The following is a 22497-nucleotide window of genomic DNA, read 5'->3' as shown; positions in this document are numbered from 1 at the left end:
AGACTTTTTTGCAAAATTTTATCAGTGATACTTTTTGAACTTTATTTTATACACAGAAACAAAAGATTTGAATGATAGGAGACTTTTTTTGCAAAATTTTATCAGTGATACTAGTGATAGTGATATGATAATGTTTGAAAATTGCGCGTCAGAAAAATAAACAAACTGTGACGCACTCTAGCGCTTTTTGATCCGAACGAAATTCAAGGTAGGACTCGTGAGGTTATTTTAATTTTTGTAAACAAAACTGATAAAGGTTATCTATCCACCCTCCATAGCTGTGTTGGGCTCGAATTTCAGATAGTTTTCCTTTTCTTTAAAATGTCCAAACTAGTGTCATGGAGACATTTATCCACCAAGTTGAACTCGAATGTGTTGAGGAGAACCACTAGCCGATGTCTGAGTATAGAAGCCCCAACCATATTAGCGAGGAATACCACCACAATGTGAGTACCAGTTTTGACCCATTTGACCTCATCGGGTTATACATGTTTTTCTTGTAGGCTCCCCCTGTCTCCATGATGTCTTTTGGTGTTCTTGGATCGGATTTTTAAAGGTCAACACAATATTACATTTTTCACTAAATATTTGGCCTCTTCAATTCGGGTTATACATGTTTTTCTTGTAGGCTCCCCCTGTCTTCATGATGTCTTTTGATGTTCTTGGATCGGATTTTTAAAGGTCAACACAATATTACATTTTTCACTAAATATTTGGCCTCTTCAAGTTTACCGTGAAAATGACATTGCATTTAGTTGATCCCTTCCGATCACTTTAGCACACTGTAATCAAATGAAGAAAAACATCTTTTTTTTTCACTTCTAAGCACACACACACATTGTTTATCAGTTCTCACTCTTTGTTGGGTACATGACTAAAAGTAAAAACATGTTCACATTTCAGCTCTCCTTTCAAAAGCTCTCTCCTGCAGAATAAAGACCTCCGAAATGAAATCACTCAGTGTCGATACTATGCAGATTATCCTGACCATAGCCGAGTGGCACTTCCTGCTCTATCTCCTACCATGGAGATGGGAACCATTGTTAGCTGGGCTAAGAAAGAAGGTGAGTAGGTACCTGTTGTTTATTGACTGAAATCTATATTAGTGGGTTTGATGGCGTGGGTTTGATCCCAGCCGGGTAAACAGGAGGGTGTGGGTTCGATCCCAGCCAAGGTATGGGATTTTATCCTCAATTATTTGAGAATTTGACCACATAATAATGGAGCTCTAAGGGTTAGGTGGTAGAGAACGCCTAAGGCATTAACCTCGCCTAGTGGTTGCCTTCCACTCAAGAGTCTATTATTATTATATACTGCCGAAGGTTTCTACTATGTGTCTAGCGTAATAACATGACAATTAGCATGAATGCATTCTAAATTTTGGATCTAAATGTCTTTTTTAATATCTAAAGGTCATTTTAGGTCTAAAAGTCATATTGGATCTGGTCATTTTAGGTCTGAGGGTCATTTTAGGTTGAAGGTCATTTTAGATCTATAGGTCATATTCGACGTGAAGGTCATTTTAAAGCCTAATATTATATTAGAAGTGAAGGTCATTTTAGATCTAAAGGTCATATTAGGTCACTCTAAATTAAATATGAATAAATTAGGAACTGAAATTTGAGAAAGGTTGGTGGGGTTAATTTACATGGCATCCACCTCCTGGGACTCACACATATTTAACTGCCCTAAATTTGAGATGTTGAATTCAACATAATGTACAAAAGTACAGCATAAAAATGTCCTGAATGGACCAGCAAAAAGTCAGCATGAAGCTGGAGACAAAAGTTTGGATCTGAAGTAGTTTTTTTTTCGGTACATAGGTACTGATTTTCTCTAATCACTACGGGCTAAAAAATTCCCGGAGGGACGGACCCTGCTTGTTTAATTTAAGTAAGTATACTCGTATTTCATTAAGTTTTACTAAGTTAGGGAGGTACCTAAGTATTTACTTAACCTTTGGAAAAATAGGTAATTTATTTTACTAATTTTCAATTGTTTCATTCCAGATATGCTCAGGATAACTACAGCAATCACAGCTACAACAGCAATTATAGCGGTCGTAGTTACAATAGCAATTACAGTAATAGCTATAATAATCAAAGTGGACAGCAGAGAAGCAATCAGAATTACAAAGAAAACTCGGCACCTCAGGTAAGCTAACTGGATTCAGTTCAGCCGAAATTGAGAATCCCAAGTAGTTAGGTACACCCTAACCCAACTTTTTTCCGAGAACTGCTTCTATTCCAAAACTTACCTTTGCTTTTACATACAGCAATCACAGCTACAACAGCAATTATAGCGGTCGTAGTTACAATAGCAATTACAGTAATAGCTATAATAATCAAAGTGGACAGCAAAGAAGCACAAATCAGAATTACAAAGAAAACTCGGCACCTCAGGTAAGCTAACTGGATTCAGTTCAGCCGAAATTGAGAATCCCAAGTAGTTAGGTACACGCTAACCCAACTTTTTTCTGAGAACTGCTTCTATTCCAAAACTTACCTTTGCTTTTACATTTGTTAACCAAATCTCTCTTCTTTTACTTTTCAGTCAAGCTCGAATTTCAGTTTCACCAAAACTCTCAGCTCAGTACAATCCTCATCAGGTGATGGCCCATCTTCACTTCAGCAAAGAATAAACCCAACCACTACCTCATCTGCTTCTACCAGTAGTTTCTCATTTGTCAAAGCTCTGCAGGAAAAGAACAAAAATACTCCTCTGTCATCAACAGATAGTAGTTTGTATAGTAAAATAGAAGACTTAGCAGAAGACCAGAAGATTCAGTTCAAAGCTGCAGAGTTTACCTGTGGGAAAGTTCCAGTGTTACCACCTAGTATTGATTTATGTTAAAGTCAGTCTGCTGATACTTCTGACAATATGAACTTGATTCCTTGAATATTAAATATCAAGTATGGAGAACCAAGGAGTCAAATCAGATTGACTCTTTGACAAATGGAAATATTTCATCATCAGACTAAGTGATAGGTATGTGATATCTTTTACTTTTACATGTTTTTATTGCATAAATGTCTTCTTCCTTTTTTTACTACTATTTGTCATTTTTCAAGTCCCAGTACAGGACTCAATTTAGTTTACCAGACAAACAGACAGATTTGACCTGAACAACCAGAGCTCTAAATTAAATTAGGTAGCATTTTAGCCCTTTAAGCGCTAGTTCGCGGACTCGATTCCTGCCCGGGGAAAACTTTATCCTAAACAAATACCTAAGGTTAAATTCCCGGAACGGCTGGCTTTTTCCTATCCTGTCCTCTCATCGATTTCGAGGCGATAAGACCTCAGTAGTTAGAATTCCCTCTCTCACATATCTTCGAAAATAATAATTAAAACACACACAAAAAAGTTCTTTTCTTGATTTTTATATGTCCTCTATGTTTCAGATATCCGCCAATGACAAACCTCCACACGCACATGATACCTTATTTATAGTTTTTATTCTTCCATCTCTGTTATTCTTGTTACCAAGGTAAAATGACTCTCCTACCTTGTAAACTACTGCCGAAGGTTTCTACTATGTGTCTAGCGTAATAACATGACAATTAGCATGAATGCATTCTAAATTTTGGATCTAAATGTCTTTTTTAATATCTAAAGGTCATTTTAGGTCTAAAAGTCATATTGGATCTGGTCATTTCAGGTCTGAGGGTCATTTTAGGTTGAAGGTCATTTTAGATCTATAGGTCATATCAGACGTGAAGGTCATTTTAAAGCCTAATATTATATTAGGAGTGAAGGTCATTTTAGATCTAAAGGTCATATTAGGTCACTCTAAATTAAATATGAATAAATTAGGAACTGAAATTTGAGAAAGGTTGGTGGGGTTAATTTACATGGCATCCTCTATACCTTTAGGTATCTTCTTTTATAAAGAAAACTTCGTTGCATTTTCAAAACCATAAATTATTATTGTTTTATCTATGCTATTTTGTATTTTCTTCTGAGCGCCGGCCAAACACAGTCTGACGAGCCCTCCTGTGAGGAGCTCTCAGGTGTTGGCGAAATGGTTGATGGTTCTCCCACCACTTTGTGGTTGCTACCTCAGATCTTAGCTCACTGTATTTATAAGGGTATTATGTAGTTATGCCGTCGAATGCACCAGGGCAAGGATAGGTATATCCTGTCAAGAATCACTCATCATTTAGAATAGAATGATACATATTTATTATCAGTTTTCTATTCTAAATAATCAGTGATAATAAAGTGTCATTTAAATAGGAAATTGATAATAGGTAAATGATATTTATTATCACTTTTCTATTCTAAATGATCAGTGATATTAAAGTATCATTTAGAATAGAAAAGTGATAAAAAAGCATATCAGTTTTCTATTCTAAATAATCAGTGATAATAAAGTGTCATTTAAATAGGAAATTGATAATAGGTAAATGATATTTATTATCACTCTTCTATTCTAAATGATCAGTGATAATAAAGTATCATTTAGAATAGAAAAGTGATAAAGCATACCTATCTTATCTGATTGGTCAAAAACTTTTTCTCATTCACAGGGTGGCACAGTGTCTATATCTAACCTAGGCATGTTTGGTATCAAGAACTTCTCTGCTATCATCAATCCCCCTCAAGCGTGCATTCTGGCTGTAGGAAGTTTATCTCAACGTCTCGTCAGAGAGGGCAACGAGTAAGTTTCACCCTCACATTTCTATACATATCATAACCTAAGCAGCTCCATCGATGAAACAGAAAATGGCACGTTCCTTTTGAAGTTATAATGATATACATAACTCTGAAAAAACAAATTTGACACAGGAAAATCTGGTGTGAACTTCACACGACTTTCCTTAACCTGTTGAATATCTCTTGACCTTTTAGTCAGTACAGCTGAAAACCGCCAAAAATCGGTCGAAAACTGTCAAAATCAGGTCGAAACACAGCTAACCGGTACTCCGATGTTAACGAAAAGTATGAAAAAGGTTTACTAATTTACTATACAAATAATCCTCTTTTCCTTCTACCAGACCATAGCCGAGTGGCACTTCCTGCTCTATCTCCTACCATGGAGATGGGAACCATTGTCAGCTGGGCTAAGAAAGAAGGTGAGTAAGTAGGTACCCTATTGTTTATTGACTGAAATGTAAATTAACAGAGGGAACTGTAACTGCTATGGTCTTATCGTCCCGAAATCGAAGAGAGAAGGAAGACAGGATAGGAGAAAGCCAGCTGTTCCGAGACCGAACATTATCCCATCAGGATAAAATCTGCCCCAGGCAGGAATCAAACCTGCGGCCTAGAACTTACAAGGCAGACGCGCTACCAACCAAGCTAACTAGGCTGGCAAATACCTATTGTTTATTGACTGAAATGTAAATTAGGGTTCAAAATTTTAACCTCCTGGGACTCACACATATTTAACTGCCCTAAATTTGAGATGTTGAATTCAACATAATGTACAAAAGTACAGCATAAAAATGTCCCAAATGGACCAGCAAAAAGTCAGCATGAAGCTGGAGACAAAAAGTTTGGATCTGAAGTAGTTTTTTTCACCTCCTGGGACTCACACATATTTAACTGCCCTAAATTTGAGATGTTGAATTCAACATAATGTACAAAAGTACAGCATAAAAATGTCCCAAATGGACCAGCAAAAAGTCAGCATGAAGCTGGAGACAAAAAGTTTGGATCTGAAGTAGTTTTTTTAATTAGGGTTCAAAATTTTAACCTCCTGGGACTCACACATATTTAACTGCCCTAAATTTGAGATGTTGAATTCAACATAATGTACAAATGTACAGCATAAAAATGTCCCAAATGGACCAGCAAAAAGTCAGCATGAAGCTGGAGACAAAAGTTTGGATCTGAAGTAGTTTTTTTTTTTCCACTCAACATTTGATTTTAATTTAATATTTCAGGAGATAAGCTGAATGAGGGAGATCTTCTAGCTGAAATTGAAACAGACAAAGCCACAATGGGCTTTGAAACACCTGAAGAAGGATATCTGGCCAAAATTTTAGTTCCTGCAGGATCTAAAGATGTTCCCATTGGAAAGGTATGCTATTCTCAAGAGAGTATTATTTGAACATCCCATAATGCTGACTAGTGTGGACAATACATTCACCTTGGATTTTTTTTTATTATTATTATTATTATTTTTATTTTTTTTAGTAGAATTTCTTTTAAGTTCATAGGTTTTAGACCATTTTCAGAACAATGTAACCAGTTGCCATCCGCCATCCGCAAGAATTTCCATTTTGCAATTATTTTTTGTGTGACCCAGACTTATGATGCTTTAACTTTGACTCTATTAAATTTCCCTCATCAGCTGGTCTGCATCATTGTGGAGAATGAAAGTGATGTTGCTGCATTTAAAGATTTCAAGGATGATGCTCCCCCTGCTGCAGGGGCCAGTGCTCCTGCTCCTCCTCCACCTAAAGTTGCTGCTGCCCCACCCCCTCCCCCACCTAAAGCTGCCCCTGCACCTAGCCCCACACCTGTTCCATCTCAGAAGACTTCTGGAGGCACCAGAGTATATGCCAGCCCTCTTGCCAAACGTCTAGCAGCAGAGAAGGGTCTGGATTTGAGTGTAAGTACCTTCCTAAGGCCATTGGTAATTCAGTGTTCATTTTATCAATTAAGTGCTTGTCTGGTAATCTGAAGATCACAGGTTCAAATTTAAAATTAATCCAAATTTTAACATAAAAGAGGAAGGAGAAGAAAAATTTGGAGAAAACAACTACAACACTCAACAGAAAAATAGTCAACAAAAGTTGACTACTTTTCAGAACATCAAGAAACCAAGACCACATTGGTATGGTTTATAACACATGGAAAATTAGGTATATTTTTGTCATTGTTCATTTCGTAAAATGCCCCACAAAAGATGAGCAATAAGAGGCACTATACTTTCCATTTCGATAATCAACAGAAGAACAGAAAGTAACCCATTGAAATAACAAGCAATAGAAAAACAACATACTTGAAACAAGTCGATACCTGCTAACAGTATTCTTTTCATTGTGTCTCCAGAGCATAGGGGCTGGGTCTGGTCTGTTTGGTTCCATCACAAGTGCAGATCTAAGCAAGGCATCTAAAGCCGGTGCTGTTGCTGCTCCGTCCAAGTCAGCTAAACCTACTGCTAATGGCCCATTCACTGATTTGCCTGTGTCTGGAGTCCGTGGTGTTATTGCCAAACGTTTGCTCCAATCTAAACAGGTGAGCCTTTTCATACCTTGAGCTTTTTAATTTCCTATTTATCGTCTCATATTCCCGTAGTATGTCCCTCATCAGATGTGGAGTAAAATGATACTGATGAGAGACACATTACTTCCTATTAAGGTGCTGGGTCAACACAAGAACACCAGAAAATAACGAGTTAAAATATTTTCAATCGAAATACTTGTGCAATTTTTTTGTCCATTCTGGGAATCGAACCCGGGACCTCCTTTATGGCAAGCAATCGCGTGACCACTGGACCAATCGTGCCTCATTTAAATTTCAATTCCATTCTCTACATTTCAGACTATTCCCCACTATTATTTGAACGTGGACGTACATATTCCCGTAGTATGTCCCTCATCAGATGTGGAGTAAAATAATACTGATGAGAGACACATTACTTCCTATTAAGGTGCTGGGTCAACACAAGAACATCAGAAAATAACGAGTTAAATATTTTCAATCGAAATACTTGTGCTTTTTTTTTCTTTTTGTCCATTCTGGGAATCGAACCCGGGACCTCCTTTGTGGCAAGCAATCGCGTGACCTTTGGACCAATCGTGCCTCATTTAAATTTCAATTCCATTCTCCACATTTCAGACTATTCCCCACTATTATCTGAACGTTGACGTCCGTCTGAACAAGGTGATCAAGCTAAGAGAACAGATGAACAAAGCTCTGGAGAAGAGAGGCGCCAAACTGTCCATCAATGATTTCATTATCAAAGCCACTGCCCTGGCCTCAAGGAGAGTACCTGAGGCAAACTCTTCCTGGCAAGATACCTTCATTCGAGAGTAAGTTTGGCCGGAATCACTGTCCGAGTTGAAATAGAATGCCAGTCGTTCCGATAACGAAACATCAAAAAGGAAAGGAATTAGGATTATGTTCGCGCTGGACGGGAATCGAACCACTGACCTAGCGGCCCTAGCGCTTTCAATACAGGTGCTAGGTAACTAGGCTCTCTAACTTGTCTTATTTTTCTTTTAAATTTTAAAATCCACCAGTCACGTTCCTTAATCTCATTTAATGCCAGTCGTTCCGATAACGAAACATCAAAAAGGAAAGGAATTAGGATTATGTTCGCGCTGGACGGGAATCGAACCACTGACCTAGCACTTTCAATACAGGTGCTAGGTAACTAGGCTCTCTAACTTGTCTTATTTTTCATTCAAATTTTAAAATCCACCAGTCACGTTCCTTAATCTCATTTAGAAGGCCAGTTAAATTCTCTGAAGAAGAAGAACACAGGGCTGGTCTGGGCTTAAAAACCCGATAATCTTATGAGCATGAGATTAGTAGTTAGAAAAATTGTCAATACTTCTGTTTTCTCGACTGACAGATCCATGACTTTTACTTCAGGTATCATTCTGTGGATGTGAGCGTAGCAGTGAACACAGACAAAGGCCTGTTCACGCCTATTGTATTTGACGCGGATAAGAAGGGACTGGTGGATATAAGCAATGATGTCTTATTTTTCATTCAAATTTTAAAATCCACCAGTCACGTTCCTTAATCTCATTTAGAAGGCCAGTTAAATTCTCTGAAGAAAGCAATGATGTGAAAACCCTCGCTGCCAAGGCCAAGGAAGGAAAACTGCAACCACATGAATTCCAGGTAAGATAAATCAGCCTTACTTTTGGAAAATGACCTAATAGTCAACTCCGAGCATTTGAAAACAATAACAACTTATGGAAAATAATTTGATTCTAAAAGCTAATAGGTAAACGGATAGGTACTAGCAATGATGTGAAAACCCTCGCTGCCAAGGCCAAGGAAGGAAAACTGCAACCACATGAATTCCAGGTAAGATAAATCAGCCTTACTTATGGAAAATTACCTAATAGTCAACTCCGAGCATTTGAAAACAATAACAACCCTTGGAAAATATTTGATTCTAAAACCTAATAGGTAAACGGATAGGTAGTTGAAATGAGTTAGTCAGATAACTTCCCAAGATAACTCTCATCTGATTTTAATAAAAGTTTTACAAATTCTCTAATACACTATGAGTCGATGACCATCTGTTCCCTAAAAAACTTGTTTTACCTGGTCCAAAGTTCTGATCATTTAGAGTAGAAAAGTGATAATAAATGATATTTAGAATGTCACGGGGTTATTTGGCCCGTGGCGAGAGGATAAATGAAAACACGACTGCCGAAGGTTTCTACTATGTGTCTAGCGTAATAACATGACAATTAGGATGAATTCATTCTAAATTTTGGATCTAAATGTCATCAGTTTAATTGTAAAACCCTCTGATGTTTGACATTTTTCTTTTATATTTTGACATTCTCCATTTAAGATCAGACATTGCCATCCAGGCCTTATTGCTGAAAGCTATGCAAATTTCATGTGTTTCCGAACTGTTGATTGGTCTAACTCTAAAATTTAGCCAATCAGATGTTGTAATTATTTGATTCACAAGAGATGTTCATTATTTTTAGGGTTTTGGATTAGTGAATTTCTCGACCCCGCCGGGAATCGAACCCGGGTCTCCCGCGTGCAAGGCGAGTGCAGTGACCACTACGCCATGGGAGCTGACACTTTCAGGATTGTAACGCCCGTGTTCATTATTGTCAGTGATCTTATAACAAAGCTTTTTTGTGGAAATTTTGAAGTGGAATGAGGAAGATAACGCTTGAAAACTGAAAAAAAAAACCTTTGTCAGAAAAACAATGGAAGTTTCAACTGCCTGTACCTATGTATGTCACAGATCAGAGAACAGATTAACATCTTATCTGTAATGTTCACATATGACTGAGCTATGCCTATCTACAAACCCTTGTGAATAGGACTAGTGTATGAAGGAAACATTTCAACTTTATACTTAGGTTCATGTATTGAACTGGAGTGAAAGAGTGTGCCACCTCGAAAAATCATTCTGGCTCGGTATACATACATATATCGAAGTCTTTCTGATATAAGTAGTTATCTACCTACAGTACCTATATATCAATTATCGAACCTGGGACTATTTGTATGGCAAACAAGTACGTTACCACTGGACTTGACTGGACCAACTTTACGAAGGTACCTAAAGCGGTAAGTGGTATACTCGCGTGTTATCTGTATGACCCTATAGTACGTAAAGGAATATATTAGAGGTACAAACTGCTTTACCTGGGAAACATGTTCTGGTAATCTAGTCACATTAAATGTTTGACTGCCTGTCAGGGGCGGTAAATTTCATCAAAAGTGAACCAATCCCTTGTTCTGGAGTTAATATGAAACAAACAGATAAAAGAGTTCTATACGAACCTGCAAAAAAATCTTTATGTCACCCAAAAGGACCAGGGGCGGTTTTAGGAATAGGCCCCCTAGGCTCGGACCTAGGGGCGCACGTGTCCAAGGGCCCAAAGAACGTTTAAAAGGCCAACATTATTGAGAACAAGGAAAACATCAAGGAGGACGAGTTACGTACGTAATATAAAAAAGGTAGATAGGTATAATTACCTAGATACATATCAATAACATATCTACACTTAGTATATATTATTTCCTCCCCCGTATCACAAGGGGACTTGTGTTACACGCGAGCTAAGACAGGACATTGTCTCGTCTCATGATTTTTCTGCGAGATGAGGCAATATTCCTTTCTCATCATCACTGCTTCACTGAAGGGTGCTAGAATTTACTACTTTAAGGGTGCACTAAAATTCATGGGCCTATAGAGGGGCTGAAAATGATTTCAGGTCTGAGGGTCATTTTAGGTTGAAGGTCATTTTAGATCTATAGGTCATATCAGACGTGAAGGTCATTTTAAAGCCTAAGAAAATGTAAATCCGGGCCTGCTGGCTGCAATAGCTAATACATGATCCATGTCGGAAGCATTACCATAGACTAATGGTCTGGTACTCTAGTACTAAATCAGTAGGTACTCGGGTGCCACAAGACATAGTGCCACACTGTGTAGGTAGGTAGGTACGTTGAAATCTGGCATTGTTAAAACTTTAAACAGAGCTAATGTTCCTAATGCTCTACATGTGTTCAACAACACATTCGCTCCCCTACCCCCCATTTTTTTTTTTTTTTTGTAAAAATTTCGCGTAAAGGCAATTACCTACAAGTAACAATAAAGTATTTTGTGTTACGTAAATACCTAACAAAAAATATCGGTTCTCTTATTAATTTCTATTTTACTGATAATGTATATTGTGTTTTATTTTGTACTTTTTGCAGACAACGCCCATGATGACACTCTTCAAATCAAGCTTCTGCTGAGAGTTCACAACGCTTTATGTCGCGTGTCACACCTTACATCCGATGTGTTCGCCGTGCAAATTCTTCTCAGTGTGGCGAGCTGCTTCGCGTAATCATTGTTCTTTTGCATTATTACTAATAGTTTATGGACCATAGAAAATGAAGGCTCAATTGGGCACAGAATTTACCAATTTTATCATTATTATTTATTATTTTTTTTTAACCTACATAGCGAGTATCTTTGTCAAATTTCATCGTGTGGCGAGCTGCTTCGCGTAATCATTGTTCTTTTGCATTATTACTAATAGTTTAATGGACCATAGAAAATGAAGGCTCAATTGGGCACAGAATTTACCAATTTTATCATTATGTGTGGCGAGCTGCTTCGCGTAATCATTGTTCTTTTGCATTATTACTAATAGTTTAATGGACCATAGAAAATGAAGGCTCAATTGGGCTCAGAATTTACCAATTTTATCATTATTATTTTTTTTACCTACCTACATAACGAGTATCTTTATCAAATTTCATCAAAAGTGAACCAATCCCTTGTTCTGGAGTTAATGTGAAACAAACAGATTGATAAAAGAGTTCTATACGAACCTGCAAAAAAAAAAAAAATCTTTATGTCACCCAAAAGGATAAATTTCATCAAAAGTGAACCAATCCCTTGTTCTGGAGTTAATATGAAACAAACAGATAAAAGAGTTCTATACGAACCTGCAAAAAAAATTCTTTATGTCACCCAAAAGGACTCGAATCTCAGCCCGCCGGATTACGAATTCACATCTGAGCTACTGGTGTTGGGGTTGTTGACCTCCTTATTCTTTCACAGGTACCTCACCTCCAACTTGTACTACCTGAGCATCACCCTCCTCAATGTTTACCAGATAGAGGAATCGAACCGCGGTTATCGGAAGTTAGTGTTCCTTCTGTTCTGTTCCTACTGGATAGTGAGCATGTTCCTAGAGTTACTCTTCATTGTGAAAGCCTGCGAGCGACCTGTCAAGGCGGTATGTTTTGGGTTAAGTGGCAGAAGATAGAGCTTTATCACGTTGTTAGAACTCCTTCATTTTTTTTTTTTTTTAAATAAATAAATAAATGTCTTAAAAGAAATTGTCCGATTATTTCAACAGTAGGCCGCTATATTAGGTAGTACGCCTGCCCTGTAAGCGCTAGGTCGCGGACTCGATTCCTGCCCGGGGAAAACTTTATCCTAAACAAATAAGGTTAAATTCCCGGAACGGCTGGTTTTTTCCTATCCTGTCCTCTCATCGATTTCAAGGCGATAAGACCTCAGTAGTTAGAATTCCCTCTATACTACTCTATCGCATTTCTTCGAAAATAATAATTAATTTAAACACACACACAAAAAAGTTCTTTTCTTGATTTTTTTATGTCCTCTATGTTTCAGATATCCGCCAATGACAAACCTCCACACGCACATGATACCTTATTTATAGTTTTTATTCTTCCATCTCTGTTATTCTTGTTACCAAGGTAAAATGACTCTCCTACCTTGTAAACTGAACGCCTGAAAATCAAGTGATTATGCAATGTGCAAATCATGTAAGATTAGTGGAGATGTCACTTGCACGAGATTTTCCTTTGCACTGTGTAGGAAGTGGCAGAGAATGCCACTTTGCTTAAGCCAGCAACTCACTATCAGGTAGAGCTGACAGGCGGACCTAATCAGGAGTACCTGTCAGGTCTACCTGATAGTGAGTGGCTGGCCTTAGGGTTATTAATGATTTCTACTATCCGCTCAGGGCATTCTCCAGTAAAAGTATGTTCAGAGAACGGGCCTTTTTTGAGCCCCGTAGGAAGGGACCTTTTTTTTATCCCAATGTAACCAAGAAAGTAATTTCTAAATGTCTTTTTTAATATCTAAAGGTCATTTTAGGTCTAAAAGTCATATTGGATCTGGTCATTTCAGGTCTGAGGGTCATTTTAGGTTGAAGGTCATTTTAGATCTATAGGTCATATCAGACGTGAAGGTCATTTTAAAGCCTAATATTATATTAGGAGTGAAGGTCATTTTAGATCTAAAGGTCATATTAGGTCACTCTAAATTAAATATGAATAAATTAGGAACTGAAATTTGAGAAAGGTTGGTGGGGTTAATTTACATGGCATCCTCTATACCTTTAGGTATCTTCTTTTATAAAGAAAACTTCGTTGCATTTTCAAAACCATAAATTATTATTGTTTTATCTATGCTATTTTGTATTTTCTGTGCGGTTTTTTTCTTTCGAGGATATCAGTAATGTCCTATACTGAAACTTGGCCTGGCGCACTGCCGATACTGTACGGTCAAATGAGGTTGAAATTTCTCTTTTTTCTAAACTACCCCAGTATATGTTTCGAGTGATATTTATAAGGTAGTATAGATTGGTGTGATTGCATACAGTGAGACTATAAGAACTTGGGCCTGCAAAAGACTTCAGAACCCCCCTGTCTTATGTTCTGTAAATACAAAAGTGCTATTCTTTTTTGTTTTATTATCTGTAACAAATTTATAGAGCAAAATATTTGTAAATAGTCAAAGTAATTCTCCTGTTACCGTGGATATTTTTTACTCAAAATGTGTTCAGTCTTCGATTTCAAATCACATCTCAGGCGTAAGACGTGACTTTTATTTATAAATTTTCTCACCTCTTTTTTTCTAAGCTTTTGTCTGTTGTCCTATTTATTTACGTTCTCTAATTTTCTACTGAACAAACAAGGCTTTAGGGAAAAAAAAAAATATAGATTCAGAGCAATAGTTTTTAAAAACAAAACTGGTTAGCATTGATTTACTAAAGGAGTAAAGGGCAAAAATTATTTCTTATTTTATATGTATTTTAGATCAAGATTACAATTGAACAAAGTTGTAATTGGGTCAGCTTGATTTCAATTTTTGAATTTTCAGGAAAATGGACAGGTCAGGAATCTATTTCCAAAGTTTGATTTATTGTATGTTTAATTTTACCTAATGTTAACTTACACGTTTAACAAAATCAGTTTAATTGTAAAACCCTCTGATGTTTGACATTTTTCTTTTATATTTTGACATTCTCCATTTAAGATCAGACATTGCCATCCAGTGCCCTAAATCACCAAAAGATCAAGATTACAATTGAACAAAGTTGTAATTGGGTCAGATTGATTTCAATTTTTGAATTTTCAGGAAAATGGACAGGTCAGGAATCTGTTTCCCAATTATCATGGGAAAACCTCAAAGTTGATTTACTGTTCGTTTAATTTTACCTAATGTTAACTTATACGTTTAACAAAATCTGTCTAAGTAAAAACCTCTGATGATGCCGTATTTTATATTTTGACATTCTCCATTTAAGATCAGACATTGCCATTCTTTTACAAGTGGTGTTCATGAACTTTAAGGTTTTGGTTTATTTTTTGATGATGTGTCGAAATCATGCTGAAAGCTATGCAAATTTCATGTGTTTCCGAACTGTTGATTGGTCTAACTCTAAAATTTAGCCAATCAGATGTTGTAATTATTTGTTTCACAAGAGATGTTCATTATTTTTAGGGTTTTGGATTAGTTTTTGATGTGTCGAAATCGAAATGTAAGAAACGATTACACCTTCAGGTTTTTTACGAATATAATTATGTACATTCCAGGTTTTATTGTAGTAGTTAGAGTTACCTATATTGAGTGGTGGTGTGAAAAGGCATTAAGGTGTATTATGTGCTATCCACAAGAAAGGATAAAACTAGGTCGGAAAGCAGAATTTTGAATTTGGACGAATCATATCGAAATATGGAATTGTAAATACTTTTCCATACTTTGGTGATTTAGGGCACAGGTCTTATTGCTGAAAGCTATGCAAATTTCATGTGTTTCCGAACTGTTGATTGGTCTAACTCTAAAATTTAGCCAATCAGATGTTGTAATTATTTGATTCACAAGAGATGTTCATTATTTTTAGGGTTTTGGATTAGTTTTTGATGTGTCGAAATCGAAATGTAAGAAACGATTACACCTTCAGGTTTTTTACGAATATAATTATGTACATTCCAGGTTTTATTGTAGTAGTTAGATTTACCTATATTGAGTGGTGGTGTGAAAAGGCATTAAGGTGTATTGTGTGCTATCCACAAGAAAGGATAAAACTAGGTCGTTATATTAGAGGAATAACTACGTCAATTCTATTAATAAATTTATTTTATAACTTACCAAATTTTAAAATTAATAGTATCTTATTTCAACTTTTTGTTCTCTATTATTTTAGCTACCTAAAGAATTTTACGTTCAAGCCATACACCGATTCTGCCTGTTTGCTTGGAATATTTGTTTGTGTCAACATAGCTAGCTTATTGTGTGTTTAATACCTTATTCAATTCTTCTCACTTTAAGTGAATAAACTGTTTGGAATTATTTTAGCTACCTAAAGAATTTTACGTTCAAGCCATACACCGATTCTGCCTGTTTGCTTGGAATATTTGTTTGTGTCAACATAGCTATGTAGCTTATTGTGTGTTTAATACTTTATTCAATTCTTCTCACTTTAAGTGAATAAACTGTTTGGAAGAAATAATGTGGGAGACTTTGTATTAACCTCGCTTGTTGTCTATTAAGAGTCTATTGTTATAATTAAAATCATCAGAATATTAAATTTCTCCCGTTCTATCCTGTCTATCTTTTTTTCTGCCTAAATTTTATAGAAATGGGCGGACTTTTTCAACAATGAAAAGAAATTTATTTGTTCACTCACTTGTTGTCTATTAAGAGTCTATTGTTATAATTAAAATCATCAGAATATTAAATTTCTCCCGTTCTATCCTGTCTATCTTTTTTTCTGACTAAATTTTATAGAAATGGGCGGACTTTTTCAACAATGAACAGAAATTTATTTGTTCACTCATAGGTAAATGCGACGGATAGAAGCTTCACACTTCTCAAGTCTTGCTCATTATTTCAACCTTCAGTTCAGAATATTATACTCAATTATTTACTCAAATTCTACTACAGCCTACGTTTATTGTAAATGGAAATTGTTTGTTAAGAGAAAATTTAAGCTAAAAATAAGTAAATGTTATTCTATTCAATTATAGTTTTGTTAAAAACGTGTTTGTCCATCGTTTCCTTATTTTGAATTATTTCACAGGCTACCTAGGGTTATCTGATAAAATTTATTATTTTAATTGGATAAAGGACTGATCAAATTCAACTCGTAAATAATGAAAATTGACTTTTTTATATTTTACCTTTGTAAGTACTTTCAGGATTGTAACGCCCGTGTTCATTATTGTCAGTGATCTTATAGACAAAGCTTTTTTGTGGAAATTTTGAAGTGGAATGAGGAAGATAACGCTTGAAAACTGATAATGAAAATTGACTTTTTTATATTTTACCTTTGTAAGTACTTTCAGGATTGTAACGCCCGTGTTCATTATTGTCAGTGATCTTATAAACAAAGCTTTTTTTGTGGAAATTTTGAAGTGGAATGAGGAAGATAACGCTTGAAAACTGAAAAAAAAACCTTTGTCAGAAAAACAATGGAAGTTTCAACTGCCTGTACCTATGTATGTCACAGATCAGAGAACAGATTAACATCTTATCTGTAATGTTCACATATGACTGAGCTATGCCTATCTACAAACCCTTGTGAATAGGACTAGTGTATGAAGGAAACATTTCAACTTTATACTTAGTTACTTAGGTTCATGTATTGAACTGGAGTGAAAGAGTGTGCCACCTCGGAAAAATCATTCTGGCTCGGTATACATATATCGAAGTCTTTCTGATATAAGTAGGTATCTACCTACAGTACCTATTTATACCTAAGTTCATTGTTAAAACCGTGATTTATTATTTCGACTGCCGATGTAGGACGAGAGATCTCTTAATTTTATCCCCTCCCATTTGAATAACTTACTACTGACTTTCCGTGTCCGGCTATATTTGAATAACTGCAAAACACCCATCGGAACACAAACAAAAAGATCGTCTCCTCAAGGAAATGGATGTGATTTTTGGCGTTTTTAGGACCAGGAACACCTTTATTTCACTATTACATTCAAATTTAAAATTAACGCTCCACCCTAGGAAAAATCATTCTGGCTCGGTATACATATAGTCTTTCTGATATAAGTAGGTATCTACCTACAGTACCTATTTATACCTAAGTTCATTGTTAAAACCGTGATTTATTATTTCGACTGCCGATGTAGGACGAGAGATCTCTTAATTTTATCCCCTCCCATTTGAATAACTTACTACTGACTTTCCGTGTCCGGCTATATTTGAACTGCAAAACACCCATCAGAACACAAACAAAAAGATCGTCTCCTCAAGAATCGAACCCGCAACCCTCGTCATGGAAGCCGGCGTCACCTCCGACATCTCCCTCCTCTTCCGCGTGTCCCGACTGATCGGTATCACCCCGTATACTCTACCTGCCTTCTCCCTGTCCTACCCTTTAATCGCCATGTCAACCATTCTCATTCTCATCCTAACGCTTAACCTATCCGGGTTTCTCCTAGCCAAAGTGAATGTGTATGTTATAGACTTCGTTTCGCAGAACTTCAGCCTCGTCAACGTGACGAGCTACGCGGTTCTGGCCATTATTCAGTCCGTTCGAGGCCGGGCTAAGGTGGCAACTTCAGCCTCGTCAACGTGACGAGCTACGCGGTTCTGGCCATTATTCAGTCCGTTCGAGGCCGGGCTAAGGTGGCTAAGATATTCAACAAGCTCAATAAGATGGATGTGCAGTTGAAATGTATTGGGGTGGAGGTGCCCAGCTATAAGCGGCAGGTTAGGATGAAGTTGGTGTACTTGGGTATCATTTTGGTGATGCATCAGGGACCGGACTTGCTGATTTGGCTGACAGGTATAATAATAATAAAAATAAAATTAGACATTTATTTATTAAAATGAAAAACCAAGCCTAGTTAGCTTGGTTGGTAGCGCGTCTGCCTTGTGAGCGCTAGGCCGCGGGTTCGGTTCCCGCCCGGGGCGGATTTTATCCTGAACTTTCTCTTATCCTGTCTTCCTTCTCTCTTCGATTTCGGAACGATAAGACCTTAGTAGTACAGTTCCCTCTATCAAACCTCACAAATTGGGTCACAATGTCCCTCCTTTTTCTCTCCTCCAGATCAGTACGTGTATCACCCATCCTATTTCATCACGGTGATCTACTGCCAAGCAGTACGTCTATTGAGTGAGTTCCAATTCGTCACCTATCTTCATTTAGCATCCAACCGATTCGATATTATCAATGCTCGCATGAAATCCTACGGAGTGTCCAAACTTCTGTTCGTGCGAGATTTTAAACACCCTGCATATGGTGAGTGATGAGCGAAGATTGAGCTCTACAATTTTGCATTGATTTCATAGTTTTTGTCTTGAAATCTGTATGTTTTTGATGTAATGTGCAAAAGGCAATGTTCAACACAAAGGAAATTTGTTTGTTACCTGCATAACAATAACTCTACAATTTTGCATTGATTTCATAGTTTGTCTTGAAATCTGTATGTTTTTGATGTAATGTGGCAAAAGGAAATGTTCAACACAAAGGAAATTTGTTTGTTACCTACATAACAATCGGGTCCGAATTGAGCTTTTGCAGATCCTCTTTTTCTGACCGAGGTACCTACTAGGTATAATAGGTAATAGGTAACCAAACCTTAGAAAGAGAGGACTTTGAGGTGACCAGTTTTTTGTGAATGCCTGGATCACCCATCCTATTTCATCACGGTGATCTACTGCCAAGCAGTACGTCTATTGAGTGAGTTCCAATTCGTCACCTATCTTCATTTAGCCTCCAACCGATTCGATATTATCAATGCTCGCATGAAATCCTACGGGGTTTCCAAACTTCTATTCGTGCGAGATTTTAAACACCCTGTATATGGTGAGTGATGAGCGAAGATTGAGCTCTACAATTTTGCATTGATTTCATAGTTTGTCTTGAAATCTGTATGTTTTTGATGTAATGTGGCAAAAGGAAATGTTCAGCACAAAGGAAATTTGTTTGTTACCTGCATAACAATTGGGTCCGAATTGAGCTTTTGTAGATCCTCTTTTTCTGACCGAGGTACCTACTAGGTATAATAATAGGTAACCAAACCTCAAGAAAGATGGGACTTTGAGGTGACCAGTTTTTTATGAACGCCTGATTTCCTTCTATATCCTCTCCCGTAGAAACGTACCTGCCGACTTCTTGTCTGTTACTCTGTCGTGTGATCATCGTGTTATTGACGGAGCCGTGGGTGCACAGTGGCTGCAGGCATTCAAAGAACTACTGGAAACACCGGAGAATATGCTGCTGTAATGTTGATGGAACCCGGGCCCGATGTGAAATGAAGTAAGTATAGAGATAGAGCTTTATCACATTGTTAAAACTCCTTCAATTGAATAAATAAATGTCTTAAAAGAAATTGTCCGATTATTTCAACAGTAGGCCGCTATATTAGGTAGCACGCCTGCCCTGTAAGCGCTAGGTCGCGGATTTCAGCTCTCCTTTCAAAAGCTCTCTCCTGCAGAATAAAGACCTCCGAAATGAAATCACTCAGTGTCGATACTATGCAGATTATCCAGACCATAGCCGAGTGGCACTTCCTGCTCTATCTCCTACCATGGAGATGGGAACCATTGTCAGCTGGGCTAAGAAAGAAGGTGAGTTGGTACCTATGGAGCATTTTAGGAACCCCCCCCCCCCCCCAACTTTTCCGAAATTCAGTCCGATCGAATTTTGAGGGCCGCAGGCGAAATTTTTTTATCCGAATTTTTAAATTCGAAGACTTGCTCAATACCAAACCTTTTTTTTACATTTAGTAAGTTTGTACAAATCGTAAAAAGCTTCGCGGGCCAGAAAAATGATCTGGCGGGCCACATGTGGCCCGCGGGCCGCTAGTTGGAAACCCCTGTCCTATATCTTCTCATGTACCTTGTTAATCGCCCACGTTTCTGCCCCATACATCATTGCCGGTCTCACCACTGATTTATACACTTTTCCCTTTATCCTCAAGTTCATTTTCCTCTCACACAATACTCCAGTCACTCTCTTCCATTGGAATCCCTATCAAGAAATGATAATATTTTTAATTGAAGTCCAATTTATAAGTGAGATTATTGCTTACAGCAATATATTTCTTCCGCTACCAATATATATAACTTATTTCCAGACGATGCTGTGGTTCAGTACACTCAGGCGTGTCGAATCATTGGTACCTCAGATCTAGCACTGCACCAGAAACTGGCATCCCTATTGTTAAGAATGAAGCGGTATGCTGAGGCTATAGATGTGAGTCAGACCATTATGAAAGCTCACCCCAGCTATCCGAAAGTGCATAAGCAGATCTTCGAAAAGGCGATGGTACATTTGAGAACTTAGAAGAAACCTCCATTCAGTTTGTGAACATTTAGGAGAAGTTGAACCCCCTTTAAATTTAGAAGATACACTTGAATTTTCTTGTTTTAGAATAGAATATGCCAATATATGTCATGTTTGCCAATATATGTCATGTTTATCCTGCCCGAATAGGACGGAAAGGACCCCTTACCTCGGCAGTCTAAACAAGGTCTAATAGATGCTGTTGAGAAATGTGATGAGAATAAGTAGAGATGCTGTTGAGAAATGTGATGAGAATAAGTAGAGATGCTGTTGAGAAATGTGATGAGAATAAGTAGAGATGCTGTTGAGAAATGTGATGAGAATAAGTAGAGATGCTGTTGAGAAATGTGATGAGAATAAGTAGAGATGCTGTTGAGAAATGTGATGAGAATAAGTAGAGATGCTGTTGAGAAATGTGATGAGAATAAGTAGAGATGCTGTTGAGAAATGTGATGAGAATAAGTAGAGATGCTGTTGAGAAATGTGATGAGAATAAGTAGAGATGCTGTTGAGAAATGTGATGAGAATAAGTAGAGATGCTGTTGAGAAATGTGATGAGAATAAGTAGAGATGCTGTTGAGAAATGTGATGAGAATAAGTAGAGATGCTGTTGAGAAATGTGATGAGAATAAGTAGAGATGCTGTTGAGAAATGTGATGAGAATAAGTAGAGATGCTGTTGAGAAATGTGATGAGAATAAGTAGAGATGCTGTTGAGAAATGTGATGAGAATAAGTAGAGATGCTGTTGAGAAATGTGATGAGAATAAGTAGAGATGCTGTTGAGAAATGTGATGAGAATAAGTAGAGATGCTGTTGAGAAATGTGATGAGAATAAGTAGAGATGCTGTTGAGAAATGTGATGAGAATAAGTAGAGATGCTGTTGAGAAATGTGATGAGAATAAGTAGAGATGCTGTTGAGAAATGTGATGAGAATAAGTAGAGATGCTGTTGAGAAATGTGATGAGAATAAGTAGAGATGCTGTTGAGAAATGTGATGAGAATAAGTAGAGATGCTGTTGAGAAATGTGATGAGAATAAGTAGAGATGCTGTTGAGAAATGTGATGAGAATAAGTAGAGATGCTGTTGAGAAATGTGATGAGAATAAGTAGAGATGCTGTTGAGAAATGTGATGAGAATAAGTAGAGATGCTGTTGAGAAATGTGATGAGAATAAGTAGAGATGCTGTTGAGAAATGTGATGAGAATAAGTAGAGATGCTGTTGAGAAATGTGATGAGAATAAGTAGAGATGCTGTTGAGAAATGTGATGAGAATAAGTAGAGATGCTGTTGAGAAATGTGATGAGAATAAGTAGAGATGCTGTTGAGAAATGTGATGAGAATAAGTAGAGATGCTGTTGAGAAATGTGATGAGAATAAGTAGAGATGCTGTTGAGAAATGTGATGAGAATAAGTAGAGATGCTGTTGAGAAATGTGATGAGAATAAGTAGAGATGCTGTTGAGAGATGTGATGAGAATAAGTAGAGATGCTGTTGAGAAATGTGATGAGAATAAGTAGAGATGCTGTTGAGAAATGTAATGAGAATAAGTAGAGATGCTGTTGAGTGTGGGACGCATTTCCTGTCCAGTAATAACATCGTGGAAAAATATTGGGATGCACGTGGGAGAATGACCTAATGGCCAAGTTTCTGACATTTGAAAACAATAACTCTTGAGTCTGATATGACCTTAGCTGTAGGAACGGTTGCCTCTCACAGGACCATTTTTTTTTTTTCTTCTTCTTTTTCTTCTTCTTCTTTC

The 22497-nt window shown here is 37.1% G+C and overlaps 1 protein-coding gene and 2 long non-coding RNA genes across 3 annotated transcripts; 2 read left to right on the top strand and 1 right to left on the bottom strand.

The window, feature by feature from the left end:
• Positions 1 to 225: 225 nt before the first annotated feature.
• LOC103512808 lies at positions 226 to 19706 on the top strand. The gene is made up of 17 exons (XM_026826191.1): positions 226 to 446; positions 904 to 1064; positions 5889 to 6025; positions 6299 to 6559; positions 7003 to 7188; positions 7792 to 7985; positions 8551 to 8656; positions 8749 to 8805; positions 9494 to 9512; positions 11371 to 11500; positions 12227 to 12404; positions 12806 to 12891; positions 17696 to 17993; positions 18050 to 18230; positions 18495 to 18686; positions 19116 to 19257; positions 19544 to 19706. The coding sequence occupies exons 1-17, from the start codon at positions 322 to 324 to the stop codon at positions 19671 to 19673; spliced, it is 2583 nt and encodes an 860-aa protein (XP_026681992.1). The 5' UTR covers positions 226 to 321; the 3' UTR covers positions 19674 to 19706.
• Positions 14817 to 15732, top strand: LOC108252823. Its single transcript, XR_001809602.2, has 2 exons — positions 14817 to 15114; positions 15515 to 15732. It is a non-coding gene; the product is annotated as an uncharacterized LOC108252823 (long non-coding RNA).
• On the bottom strand, positions 15136 to 16106 carry LOC113468904. The gene is made up of 2 exons (XR_003392490.1): positions 15786 to 16106; positions 15136 to 15633 (listed from the first exon to the last, which is right to left on the bottom strand). It is a non-coding gene; the product is annotated as an uncharacterized LOC113468904 (long non-coding RNA).
• Positions 19707 to 22497: the final 2791 nt, after the last annotated feature.

The sequence above is a fragment of the Diaphorina citri genome, unplaced genomic scaffold (genome assembly GCF_000475195.1).
Source record: "Diaphorina citri unplaced genomic scaffold, Diaci psyllid genome assembly version 1.1 scaffold886, whole genome shotgun sequence".
Classification (NCBI taxonomy): Eukaryota; Metazoa; Arthropoda; class Insecta; order Hemiptera; family Psyllidae; genus Diaphorina; species Diaphorina citri.
This window is presented reverse-complemented; position numbering and strand designations above follow the sequence as displayed.